The sequence below is a fragment of the Lipotes vexillifer genome, unplaced genomic scaffold (genome assembly GCF_000442215.2).
Source record: "Lipotes vexillifer unplaced genomic scaffold, Lipotes_vexillifer_v1.1 scaffold472, whole genome shotgun sequence".
NCBI lineage: Eukaryota > Metazoa > Chordata > Mammalia > Artiodactyla > Lipotidae > Lipotes > Lipotes vexillifer.
This window is the reverse complement of record NW_006797698.1, coordinates 1,395,237-1,409,387: the sequence shown is the minus strand read 5'-3', so window position 1 is coordinate 1,409,387 and position 14,151 is coordinate 1,395,237. Positions and strand designations below refer to the sequence as shown.

The following is a 14,151-nucleotide window of genomic DNA, read 5'->3' as shown; positions in this document are numbered from 1 at the left end:
GGGGGGGGGGGGGGGGGGGGGGGGACACGGTCATTTAGGGCAGACGTTCTAGTGGCCTGTCACCATAACCCTCTGGGTGCCACTGAGCCCGGAGCTCAGAGAGGGCGCTGGCTGGAGGCTGAGTGAAGGCCCCAAAGCTGGTAAGTGGTGGGCGGGACCTCAGGCCCACGGCCTTGACCCTCACGCCATTCACCCCCCGAGAAAAGCGGAAATGGCCACGTGAAACGGAAGAGGAGTCAAGGTCAAGCTTGAAGGCAGAGGGAGGGAGTCACAGTAGGAGGCCAGCTCCGCTGCTGCCCCATCCCCTTCACACTGCACAGTGAGCTCTGCCTAGGGAGGAGGGATTGCTGAGCAAAGCTGACGCTCACTGCATGCAGGGAACAAGACGTGGGCAAGGATGGGGTCCCCGCGAGACCCTGGAGAACAGCAGGCAAGACAGGGCTGCCCTGAGAGTGGCCCGGATGGGGAGAGATTTCAGAGGGAGACACTGCCCATCACGGGGCCCTGAAGCAGGGAAGGCGCTGAAAGCCGACGGGCTGTGGACAGGCCGATGGGCAGAGGTGTCCCAGGGTCGGGGGGAGAGAGGAGCTGGAGCCGGGAAGACAGACAGACAGCCACTCACTTGGGCCACCGCGGACGGGTCACTGGGGCAGGTTGAGCCAAATGGCAGTCTCGAAGGGCCTGGGTGCCGGTTTGAACCTTACCTGGCGGGCAAGGGGAGCCCTAGGATTCTCCCACTGGGACTGATTCCAATTCAGGGCTCAGAATTGCAGGCCAAAAGGGCCAGGCACTCAGCCATCAGGTTTCAGGAGGGGGCTCCAGAAAGCAGGCCCTTTCCCCACACGGCCAGACAGTGGTGGCTGTGGCCCATCCCGGCCTTGTCCCCCGTGTCTCCCGCCCTGACCCTGGCGAGGGGGCGGTGGCGCTGGGCCCCCGGGTCTGCTTCCTGCAGGGTGGGAGGGGTGGCGTGGGTATCGGCATGATCGCAGCCACTGGGGACAGAGCCCGCGCCTCTTAGCAAGCTGCAGTAAAGTGACACCTTGCCAAACGTAACGGCACGCCTCCCTGGCTTTGGGTGAACGTGAACGAAGGGCCCAGAGCCTCCCGAGTGCCTGCCGGCTCTGCAGAGCTACGGGGCGGGCTCTCAGGCCTCGGTGAGCAGAGCTTCCAGGCCCACCTCTGTCCGCCACTGCAGGGAGGGCCGCGGGGGCCAGGGCCAGGCCACCCGGTGCTTGGTCTCAGCCCCGAGGATGCAGGAAAGTGAGGAAGAGGGTTGCACGTGTGAAGGTGGGCGAGGGGTCCGCGGGGCTGGCCTCGACGGTGACCGACAGCTGGGCACCGGGCACCCCTCGGGAGCTTGAGGGAAATGGGTGGGGGCGAAGGGGTTAAAGGTGAAGGGCGCCAGGAAAGGGGGGCCGAGTTGGACAAAACCTCGAGGTGAGGGTCTGTGGAGCCCGACTCAGGCTGGGGAGGTGCGGAGGCTGTGCCTGGGATGCAGGACACGGCCAGTGCCCTCGGGGCCAGTGTGCTGATGGTGCGCAGCTCCGGGCTGAGTCCCTGTGTGCTCCAGACAGAAAGGGGCTGGCGTTCTCAGCCGAGGGAATGGAGGAACAGTACACACGGCCAGCAGTGGACAAGAGGGTCCGAGCCACGTCTAAGGCCTGGCCAGATGCCACGTTCCCGACGGCTCAGGTAAATGGGTCATGGGTGCACCCCTTCACGGTGCTCCGAAGTGGGGGCTGTCCTGAGGCCAAGCCTGCATTCCCAGACTGCCCCTGGGCACGTGTCCCGGGCCAGTCACTGCTCTACGTCTGCTCCATCGACAAGCTCATTGAATCCTCATAAGGAGAGGTGAGCACCGCCACGAGCCCGGGTTTGCCAATGGGGAGACAGGTTCACAGAGAATATCTTGTCCCGGGTCACACAGAAGAGAAGTTGCCAGGAAAAATGAACAAAGGAGCCGGGCTCCCCATCCCAGGATCAAGGGACACAGACAGGAAAACCTGTGGTCATCTGGGCATTCCACAGACTGCCCCAGGCCAGGCCATGCTGGCTGACCCAGAGTGGCCACAGTGGTGTTGAATGATCCCAGGGACGTCGACGGCACTGACCTTCCTGCCAATACTGGCCCCGGAGCTGCACACAGAGCTGTGCACAGTCAAGATGACCATGAAGCTCTTGTACCGAGATGTGTTATGTAACAAAGAGCTGCCACCTCTGGGAACAGGGGAGCCAGGAAAGGGGACAGGTGGGAACACCAGGCAGCTCCCATATCAACTGATGCTTGGGAATGCAGGGTTGGCATCGTTGTTGTTTTTTTTCGGCTGCGCTGCGTGGCTTGTGGGATCTTAGTTCCCCGACAAGGGATCGAACCCGTGCCCTCAGCAGTGAAAGCGCGGAGTCCTAACCACTGGACTGCCAGGGAAGTCCCAGGGTTGGCATCCTTGAGTCAAGAACACCCATAAAGGGGAGCTCAGCTGTGGCCCCTCCACTGAACTCTGAGTGGTACCTAGATAGGAGAGGAGGCCGCCAAGTGTCCAGTCCACATTCAGCTTGGCAGTCCCTGAGGGTTTTCAGTCCCCTAAGGAGATGGGGGTCTTAGTCACAGGGTACAAAGATGCAGAGATGACCCAGAAAGGGCAGAAAGCCTCTGTGCGGTACCTGCCCGGCTGAGGACACTTCCCTGCATGGCCTGCACCACTGGCCCCAGTTCAGGGTGTCCAGACGCAGAGCAACGCACACTGGGCTGAGCACCAAGCAACCCAGACTGAAGCCGGCTCAGTTACTAAGCAGCCCTATGACTGTGGGAAAGTCTTTTCACCATCCTGAGGTCCAGTTTCTTCATTTAAAACCCAAGTGTAGGTGCTGCATGGGACCCCAGGACCTTTGCACAATCTAGGAAGGAAGTCCCAATAATGATGGAGATTCACATTTCCCATCAGCCTGGTGGGATGAGGGACGTGGAGCCTCCAGGGCCAAAGAATTCAGCCTAACTCTTGTCTCTGCTCTCAGACACTGCCCACGGCAGCCCCTCCCGAAGCCTCGGCCCACCAGCCGCCCCAGCCATCTGCCCCACACTCACCCTGACCGCGGGCCACCTTGACCTCCCTTTGCTTGCCATGGCCAACCCACCCACCCCGGGATGCGCACTCCTCGGCTGCCTGCCCTCCACGGCTCCAGCTTCCTCTGGAGGAAAAACTGACCAGCGGGGGAGGGGAGAATGCGGGTTAAAGAGAGGAAAGGGAAAGGGGGAAAGAGGACGAAAGGGAGAGGAACGGGTAGGGAGAAGGGGCTCCCGACTGCGGGGGAGACAGTTGGTCTCCACATCCCGCTTTCACTGATGATTCCAACCTCCTCTCTTCGCTAATCAGCTCCTCGGGCGCTCAGGATGCTAAGCTCACTGTCATTCTTTGGCATCACCTCTGCCCTCTTTGGGGAGTCCCGTGGCCGCAGACGAGCCCAGAGGAAAGAGGAGAGAAGAGAAAGGCGTGAAGCCTGGCAGGTGTGAGGCTGGGCTCGGCAGAGCCAGGTGCACGGGTGGGAGCGCGGGTCAGAGCACAGGTGGGAGCACAGGTGGATGTACAGCTGAGAGCACAGGTGGGAGCACGGGTGGATGTGTCTTGGGCTCGCACTGAGGGAGTTCTGCCTCAGTGGCACCTCAGGTGAGCCGTGAGAAGCTGTGAGGAAGGTGCCTTACCTTACGAGAAGGATGCTTTTCTGAACTCTCCAGGTCTCCATCCAGGAGCGGCATGGCCAAGGAGCTCAGGTCCTAGGAAGGAAAGAGAGCACATGGTCAATGACCTGGACCCTCAGCTGCCCATCTGGCCTCGTGCAGGGCCGCTCCTGGCTCTCCGTGTGTATCACCACCCCCTCCCTGAGACCTCCTTGAATGTCAAGCCCCAGGGAGGACACGGAGGGCCAAGAAGGTGAAAGGAGAGGTGGAGACGTGCTGGCCCCCCTCGGAGATCCGGACCCGCCTCCAGCTTCCCTTCCCGTCCCCCCAGGGGAAGGAGCAGGAAAAAGAGGCCGGGACCGCAGGGCAGGAGGAAGAGAGCAAGGGAGGAAAAGCAGAAAAGGGGAGGGCAAAGCCCACCGCGGCGCTGAGGACTTCATTTCATGACACGAATGTGGCCCAAGGAAGTGTGTCCTCCTGGAAAGATGGCAGGGCCGCGTGGGAGGGCTGGCCGCTGGGGCAAAGCGGTCAGAAAGGCCTGATGACATCGTGGCCCAGAGAGATGGCCTTGGGGGGAGCAGCTCGCCAAAGACTCGTGGTGTCTAAAATGAAGTCATCACGTCACCCTCACCCTGCTCCCCTTTCCTCCTGTGTCTTGCCCGGTGGACACCTCCATGCCTGGGCAGGAACCGCACCTGGGCAGTCCTCCACTGGGAGAAGCTGCCTGCATCCCTAACCTTTTGGTTTTTTTCTTTTTTCCTTTTTTATTGTGGTAAAATACATGTACACAAGATTTACCATCTTAACCATTTTAAGTGTACAGTTCAGTGCAGTTAAGCACATTCACACTGTTGGGCAACTAACCTCCAGGGCCCTTCCCTTTGCAAAGTGAAACTCCATATACATTTGACAACCACCCCCCAGCCCCCTGCCCCAGCCCCTGGCACCCCCTGTCCCCATTCTACTTTCTATCTCTATGAATGTGACAACTCTAGGGACCTCATGTAAGTGGAATCGTACAGTATTTGTCTTTCTGTGACGGGCTTATTTCACTTAGCATAATGTCCTCAGGTTCATCCGTGTTGTAGCGTGTAACAGAATTTCCTTCCTTTTAAAGGCTGAATGATGTTCCATTGCATGGATAGACCACATTTTGTTTATCTGTTCATCCATCAAAGGACACAGGGTGCTTCCACCCTTTGGCTACTGTGAATAATGTTGCTATGAACACAGGTGTTATGGATTGAACTGCGTACCCCTCAAAACTCACAGGTTTGAAGTTCCCACCCCCATTACCTCAGAATGTGACTGTATTTCACTGCTGAGGGCACGGGTTCAATCCCTGGTCAGGGAGCTAAGATCCCACAAGCCACGCAGCGCAGCCGAAAAAAAACCGACAACGATGCCAGCCCTGCATTCCCAGATAGAGAGGGTCTTTGAAGAGGTAATTACGTTAAAATGAGGTCATATGGATGGGCCTTCCAATAAGACTTCAATCCAGTAGCACTAGTGTCCTTATAAGAAGAGGAGATCAGGAAACAGACACAGAAGGAAGACACATGAAGACACAGAGAGAAGGTGGCCATCTATGAGCCACAGAAGGAGGTCTCAGAAGAAACTCACCCTGCCGACACCTTGACCTTGGACTTCTAGCCTCTAGAATTGTGAGAAAATAAACTTCTGTTGTTTAAGCCACCCAGTCTGTGGTACTTTGTTACGGCAGCCCTAGCAAACTAATACAGTGGGTGTACAAATCTCTCTGAGACCCTGCTTTCATTTCTTTCGGGTATATACCCAGATGTGGAATTGTTGGATCATACAGTAATTTATTTTTAATACTTTTGAGGAAACCCCATACTTTTTCCGTAGCAGCTGCACCATTTTATATTCCCACCAATGGTACACAAGGGTGCCAATTTCATCCTCACCAATACTTGTTATTATTTTCTGTTTTATTTTAGTTTTTGTTTTTTATGGTAACCATCCTAATAGGTATGAGACGGTATCTCACTGTGGTTTTGATTTGCATTGCCCCAATGATTGATAATGTTGAGCATCTTTTCTTGTGCTTGTTGGCTATCTGTATATCTTTTCTAGAAAAATGTCTATTCAAGAAGTCCTTTGACTATTTTTTAACCAGCTTGTTTGTTGCTGAGTTGGTAGGAGTTCTTTATATCATCTGGATATTAACCTTTTAACAGATATATGAATTGCAAGTATTTTTTTCCCATTCTGTAGGTTGCCTTTTCACTCTGTGGATTGTGTCCTGTGGTGCACAGAAGTTTTTAATTTTGATGTAGTCCAATTTATCTGTTGATATTTTTATCAATACTTTGTTGCCTGTGCTTTGGTGTCATACCCAAGAAATCATTGCCAAATCCAATGTCATGGAGCTTTTCCCCTGTTTTCTTCTAAGTTTTACAGTTTAAGCCCTTATATTTAAGTCTTTGATCCATTTTAAGTTACAGAAGTCCCCCCCCTTATCAGCAATTTTGCCTTCCAAGGTTTCAGTTACTTGAGGTCAACCAGGGTCCAAAAGTATTTAATGGAAAATTCCAGGGAGTTACCTGGTGGTCCAGTGGTTAAGACTCCATGTTCCCAATGCAGGGGGCCCGGGTTCGATCCCTGGTCAGGGAATTAAATCCCACATGCATGCCGCAACTAAGAGTCCACGTGCCGCAGCTAAAAGACCCCGCATATCACAGTGAAGACCCTGCATGCGGCAACTAAGACCTGACGCAGCCAAATAAATAAATAAATAAGGAAAAAAAAAAAAAAGAAAAGAAAATTCCAGGGACTTCCCTGGCAGTCCAGTGGTTAAGACTCTGTGCTTCCACTGCAGGGGGCACGGGTTCGTTCCCCGGCTGGGGAACTAAGCTCCCACGTGCCTCACAGCATGGCCAAAATAATAATAATAACATAAAATAAAAATTAAAAAAAAAGAAAATTCCAGAAGTAAACAATTCAAAATTCCAGAAATAAACAATTCATAACAATTTTGTTTCTTGAATTTCGTGCCATTCTGAATAACTTGATGAAATCTTGCACTGTCCTGCTCTGTCCTGCCTGGGACGTGAGTCGTCATCCCTTTGTCCACGGTATATCCACACAGTACATGTGCTACCCCCTCGCCAGTCACTTAGTAGCCGTCTTGGTTATCCGTTCGACTGTTGCGGCACCACGGTGTTTATGCTCACATGATCCTTATTTTACTTAATAATGGCCCCAAAGTGCAAGAGGAGTGACACTGGCAATTTGGATATTCTCTTACTGAGCCTACTTCATAAATTAAACTTTAACCTAGGTATGTATGTATAGGAAAAAATCATAGTATCCACGGTTCAGTTCTATCCATGGTTTTAGGCATCCACTGGGGGTTTTGGAACATATCCCCTGTGGATAAGGGGAACTACCGTAATTTTTGTATATTGTATAATAAGGTAAGGGTCCAACTTTATTCTTCCACACGTGGATATCCAATTTTCCCAGCACCAAGTATTGCAAGGACTATCTTTTCCCAGTGAATGGTCTTGGCACATTTGCTGAAAATCATTTGGCCATATACGTATGGAAGAGTTTCTTTCTGGACTCTCTGTTCTATTTCATTGGTCTATATGTCTGTCTTTACGCCAGTACCACATTGTTTTGACGATTGTAACTTTGTAATAAGTTTTGAGCTCAGGGAGTGTGAGACCTCTAACTTTGTTCTTTTTTTTTTTTTCAAGATTGTTTTGGCTACTTGGGGTCCCTTGAGAGTTCATACAAATTTTAGGATGGATTTTTCTATATCTGCAAAAAAATGCCATTGGGATTTTGATAGGGATTGCATTGAACCTGTAGATGACTTTGGGTAGTATGACCATCTCAATATTAAGTCTCCAATCCATGTACATGGGAGGTCTCTCCATTTAATTTCTTTCAGCAACGTTTTGTAGTTTCCTGTGCACCTAATCTTTCTTTTATCCCCTTCCACCCTCCCAACCCCTCTGCTGTGGGGTCCATGTCTGCACCCTCCTTTGCCCAGCTCTCTTTTGGGTTTCCTAATTGTTCTCCTAATCTTTCAGCTTAGCCTGTTTCAAGCTATCTGCAAACCTCTGCTAGAACAGTGATTCCTAAAACCGTGGCCCCATTATTCTGGCCTCTGCCCTAAAGCCCCAGGGCCTCCACCATAGCCTAGGTAATGGCTCCCACACCTAGTCCACTGGGACTTGCTGGCGATCTCTTACGTAGGCAGATTCCAGACTCAGCCTCTCTGGTGCTGGTTTATTTCAGCATCCCAGGCTGGTTGCACCTCGGGAGTTGGGTCCCACCACAGAGTCGATTGGTCTGCAGTGCAGTGCAGGCTTCATGGTGATTCAGCCGGCAGCCCAGGCGGGGAGCCACCAGCTTCCCACGGGTGATTCACAGTCAGGAGCTCTCAGCCGGGCCCTGCAGGCTGCAATACAGGCCCCGCGGATTTGCCGACCTCTGCAGCCTTATTTCTGATGTGCTCTGCACCCCCTCTCCTTCTTGCAGCAAGAGCCCAGGCAGGATCTTGATAGCTTTTTAAACATAGCTGTGTGTCTGTGGACACGTTGCCTGGAATGCTGTCTCAGCTCCTCAGTTCAAGGTCACCCTTCGCCAACCGTACAACCCCTTCCTGGGAGAACAGACTTCGCTTCACTTGGGTCTCTGCAGGACGGAGCTGGCCGCCTCTCTGAAGCTTGGAGCCCCTTCCTCCTGCCCACTTGCCTCCAGCTCCCAGCCCCAAGATCCTGGCTCACAGGGTGAACTCCTACTGTCATGCAAAGCCCAATTCAGATACAATCCCTCAGGCAGAATTCATTCTTCTCTTATCTGTGCTACCACAGTACCTTAGACTACCTTTATTGCAGGACTTATCGTGCTATCTTAATATCATTTATCAGTCTATTTCTCTAACTGGACTGTGAACCGGTCAAGGGTGAGGGGAAAGCATTCATCTCGCTATTCTGCGCCACATGCAGCAGGTGTGCAGAAGTGACTGAATCAACTCCTGGACAAAGCAGCCCCTGCCCCGGCAGCACGTGTAGGGGTTGCACGCCTGTGCTGATGGGCAGGAGGGGCGGCGAACGGGCAGACCCCACGAGATTGCAGGTCACTAAGGAAGAGGAGGAACCAGGTGTGGACGCTTAGCTCCTATTTTAATGAGAACATTCCTCTGCGGTTTCAAATAATCATTACCCTCTCACTTTTGTTCAGCAGAGCAGTTTCTACACACCAAAGCCCTGTTGCACATACTCGATTATTCCTCATGGAACCATCATGCTCTAGCGACTGAGGTCCTGGCGGTTAAGTGACTCAGGACAAGGCGGTCTTGAAAGAGCCGAGACCAGGATGCGGGTCTCGCTCCCACCCCAGGCTGCCTGGAGCCCTGGGCGGGCCTGCGGCTGGTCCCCTGATGCTCGTCCCGCCCAGAGCGAGACAAGGAGGGCGCCACATAGGCGACCACGGCAGCGCGTGTTGAGTTTTCCTCGGTCAAGCATCCTCACAGAGAAGTCCCTTGGCACCAGTAGTGGACTTTGCTGGAAGGCTCCCCCATCCCACATTCCACGATTCTGATCTCGGCTCTCACCTCCCCGAGCTCACCAGGAAACAGTGCGCACCGTGGAGGCTGGTGCGGGAAAACCTCCGACTGCAGCGGTGACCACGAGACTATTAGCAGGTGGAATGACTGGGACCTGGCCTCTCAGCTCAGCTGCCATTCCAGAAAGCCAGGCGCCGGGAGCTCACCCTGCTCACGGGGTTTCTAAAGTTGAAACGCCCACCAGAGCTTTGTGCCTCCCTCACTGCTTTGTCCACATCTGGCCATCCTGAATTCTCCTTCCCCATTGGCAGGTATTGAGACCCTCCCTGGTGCTGGGTGGCCAGTTCACTGGGCCGCACTGAGGCACCAAGAGACGCTCTGTCCTCTGGGATTGTCCTCAGCTGCACACACTGTATTTTAGACCCTGACCACGTGCTCCGGAGATAAACAGCAGGGTCTCTGGGGAAAGTGCATTTTCAGGATTTGGGCTGATAAAGCCGCCTGCCAGGAAAGCAACAGGACAAAAGAGAAAAGCCCCAGGTTTGAGAAAATTCCCAAGATGCGAGCCAACCTTAATACCCCATCCCTGCCCCTCTTCAGAATTTCAGGCAAAAGCCAAAAGTCTAACTCAAAAAAGTAAGTTCTCAGCAGCAGAGCTGTCATTATTTTGCCATTAGAATGTCCTTAAAACTTCCATTTGTTGCCTCATTTGGTCCTCAGAGGAGCCCACACAAGTAGGAAAGGCAAGTGGTATCACCCCAGTCTATAGATGAAGATACGGAGGGTCAGAGAGGTTAAGCCACTTGCCCAAGGCCAGACAACCAGACAGTAGCAAGCAGGCCCTATAACCCAGGTCCACCCGCTCCCAGCTCAGAGCTCTTTCTATTGAACCCTCCCACCGCCTTGGGATGGCTCAGCCCCAGTGACAAAAAACAACCCGGGGGACTCTTCCCTGGTGGCACAGTGGTTACGAATCCACCTGCCAACGCAGGGGACACGGGTTCGAGCCCTGGTCCGGGAAGATCCCACATGCCGCAGAGCAACTAAGCCCGTACATCCCAACTACTGAGCCTGCGCTCTAGAGCCCGCGAGCCACAACTACTGAGCCCGTGTGCCTAGAGCCCGCACGCAGAGCAGCCACCGCAATGAGAAGCCCGCGCACTGCAAGGAAGAGTAGCCCCCGCTCGCCGCAACTAGAGGAAGCCAGCGCGTAGCAACGAAGACCCAACGCAGCCAAAAAACTGAAAAAAACAAGACTAAAAAAAGCAACTTGGTATTGGAGGCTGTGAAGATACAGGGCTCTTCTACGCAAAGTGAGTCTCTGTGGCACAGTGAGATCACAGGGGAAGAGAACAGATGGAGGAGGGTCTGTACAGTTCCGTGATTCGCTACCAAGGCAGCCTGTGATGCTGTCTCTTTAGGGTCTACTTCTTAATTAAAAATAACTCACCTAATACAACATTGTAAATCAGCTGTACTTGAACAGAAAAATTTTAAGAAATATTTCACGCTGATGTTCCAAAGGACAGAAAAGTATCAAGCATCCCACCACCAAATTCGATCATCCACATTTTGTGTAGTTTGGGGTCTTATTGATAGCTCACCCACTCCCCGGCCACTTATCCCAACATTTCTCGACACTGTTTACAACCAACTGATGTGTGAATTCTTGAGAAATGAGGGCTCTTTTACTCCCGTCTTAGCCTTGACAGTAGGTGTGTATCGGTCAGATATAGTTCTGCCTTTTCAGCATTTCTGATGCTTTGTCTTACAAAACTCCTTTGTTGATGCAGCTGGGCTACCCCAGAAAGAGCCCTGGTGAAAGTGCACACACAGGACAAACAGAAAGGCTGCCAATGTCAGGGGCCATGGCCTGCACCTAAGGGCCAACCAGGGGTTTTAAACGTCAGGGTGACCACAGAACATTCCTGTGCAATTACCAGCCGTTAGGCTCCTACCGAGGAGGGAACACTTTGAGGACAGTTTCATGTTCCTCCCCTGCTGAGCAGACCTGAGCCCAAAGAGTGTCCATCAGTGGCATCTGGGGCTACCTGGGTGCAGACAGCTGACCCAGGGCGCTGCCTGGGCGTCGATGAGCCCGCACCCCTCACCCCGCACATAAGAACACGACTTGTTCACAGAGATAGAGCCGGAAGGCCGGTTCCAGCCCAGTTCTGTGGTTTCCTATCTGGGGATCTGGGAGATCTCGGGCACGTCTGAATCCAGTTTTCCATCTGTCAGATGACAGGGTTTAACTAGATAATTTCAGAAGATGCCTGTTAGCTCAGACATTCTCTGTTCTTATCTGTTGGGCTAAACAGCAGGTGGGGTCAGGAGCGGTTTAAGGGAGCACTGCTAGGCTGAGAATAAAATGCTTCTCATCTTCTAGGATTTGCCATCAAAATAATTTTCTTCATCTCCCAAACTACCAAATACTCTCCACTGTTCTCCCAGCTCAGGGCAGAGTCTCCAGACATGGTGTGGGCTCCACCAACGGAGGGATGAGGGGGTGCCCCTTGCTTCCCTGGTGATGCTTCTTAGCTGAGCGGGTCGGGACCCAGACACATATCTGGCTTTCTGCCTTAATGTGTGTCCCAATCTGCTTCTTAAGTACTAACCCTCTAGTTTCTCAGGTGATTTCTGAGGTCCCTCAATTTTAAGCACATGGATCGCTAGTACAAATGCCAGGTGCATCCCAACTCAGCATGATTCTGGAAAGCCGTGAGTGGTGTCCTCAGACTAAGGGTACCTGGCCCCCTGCCCTGCCTGTCCCCCTGACCCCCGTACTCCCTGTCACCAACATGGGGGGGTTGCTCACACCATCTAACCTCCTCTGCACCCGAGCTGTTGGAATTGTGGCGAAGGCCTTGGTGAGGCCCTCACATGGGATACTCAAGGGAGGCGTCTCCAGATGGACTGGCTTTGCTCAATCCCTCAAAACCACCAAACGGGCAATTCTTGGTACTAATGTTGGGGGTAGTGACCAGAGCCATGGTCACTTGGAGCCTTTGAGAACACTCATGTTACATAACGACTCTCAGAAAAATAAGGAACGAACCCAGAATCACTGGAACCCGGCAACAGGGGAGGGACAGGGGACAAATTAGGGAAAAAGCCTAAACTTAACTCTTGGAGAAGTTCCAGAATTATTTATTTTCCACAGAAGACATCATGGTTTCTGACTGCACTCTGAGAGGCTTCCTGATATAAAAGAGAAAAAAAACCACTATTTTTTGCTCCTGTGGCCACCCTCCCACCTCCCCTCACCTGGTGGTCCCAGGATTGATTCACATAGCTGTTTGGGGGCTCCCTCGCTGCCCTGGCCAACGACCCTGGGTCTTTGTGCCCATGTGATGCCTACTGACCAACCACGGGAGGGAAAGTGCTTTGGCCCCGCGGTGGGCAGGACTTTCTCCCAAGAAAGAAGCCCTGGGCCGTGCAAAAGGCAGAAATCTGGCAGCCTGACCCTCCTTGGTGTTAAGGGAGTATCCTGCCCCACTGCTGTCCCCAATTCCTCACCCAGTGGCCTCTCCAGCTCCACAGCAGCACCAGACAGTAAACTCTTTTCTCAACAACAAGTAGCTTCAGAAGCCCTAGACCAGAGCGGTCAAGAGACCGCGTTCTCCCCTCAGCTCTCCCCTAACTCTGGCATGGAGCAAAGCATTTTATTCTCTAAGGGCCTCAGTTTTTCAATCTGTAAAATGAGGCTATAGTGCCGTCTGTATCACAGGGCAATGTTGTGAAGACCAGATAGGATGACACAAAAGAAGGTCCTTCCCGAAACTACGATGAGGTATCACCTCACTCCGGTCAGAATTGCCATCAACAAAATGACTAAAAATTATAAATGTTGGAGAGGGTGTGGAGAAAAGGGAACCCTCCTACACTGTTGGTGGGAATGCAAGTTGGTGCAGCCACTATGGAGAACTGTATGGAGATTCCTTAAAAAACTAAAAATAGAACTACCGCACGACCCAGCAATACCACTCCTGGATATATATCTAGAAAAGATGAAAACTCTAATTTGAAAAGATACATGCACCCTTATGTTCATAGCAGCACTATTTACAGTAGCCAAGACATGGAAGCAACGTAAACGTCCATCAACAGAGGAATAAATAAAGAAGATGTGGTACATATATGCAGTGGAATATTACTCAGCCATAAAAAAGAATGAAATAACGCCATTTGCAGCTACATGGTTGGACCTACAGATTATCATACTAAGTGGAGTAAATCAAAGACAAATATCATATGATATCACTTATATGTGGAATCTAAAAAATGATACAAATGAACTTATTTACAAAACAGAAACAGACTCACAGACATAGCAAACAAACTTATGGTTACCAAAGGGGGAAGCAGGGGAGGGATAAATTAGGAGTTTAGAATTAATAGATACACACTACTATATGTAAACTAGATAAACAACAAGGACCTACTGTATAGCACAGGGAACTATATTCAGTGTCTTGTAATAACCTATAATGGAAAAGAATCTGAAAAAGAATATATATATATACATATGTATAGATATCTGAATCACTTTGCTGCACACCTGAATCACTGTAAATCAACCATACGTCAATTTTTTTAAAAGGTTAAAAAAAAAGACAGCCCTTCCCATAGTGTGAGCTCTCACACGGAACTAGGTTGCATCAGGACCACTGGCCAAGACGCACTCCGGCCTCACCAATCAAGGCCACGGAGAGGCCAAGGGCGTCACCCGGGGCAACCACTGACCTGGGAAGCCAGGGCAGTCTCCCACGCTCCACCTGGGTCTGAAATCAGGTGAGGAGCTTCTGCAAAGACGCTAGCTGCCCCTCCTATAATTAGAGAGCCATCTTTATCCCTTTCCCATGCAGAAGACAGGCTGGTTAATAACCGGAGCCTGGCAATCCTGAAGCGGGGTTACACAGTGCAGGCTGCT

General features: G+C 52.0%; 1 protein-coding gene across 3 annotated transcripts in view; it reads right to left on the bottom strand.

The window, feature by feature from the left end:
- PRKAG2 (protein kinase AMP-activated non-catalytic subunit gamma 2) overlaps positions 1–14,151 on the bottom strand; it is a 287,757-nt gene that overhangs the window by 202,518 nt on the left and 71,088 nt on the right. For all 3 annotated transcript variants that reach the window (XM_007469804.1, XM_007469805.1, XM_007469806.1), the window contains exon 2: positions 3,698–3,769. In XM_007469804.1, coding sequence (XP_007469866.1) covers positions 3,698–3,769 — 72 coding nt within the window. The remainder of the gene's footprint in view (positions 1–3,697; positions 3,770–14,151) is intronic.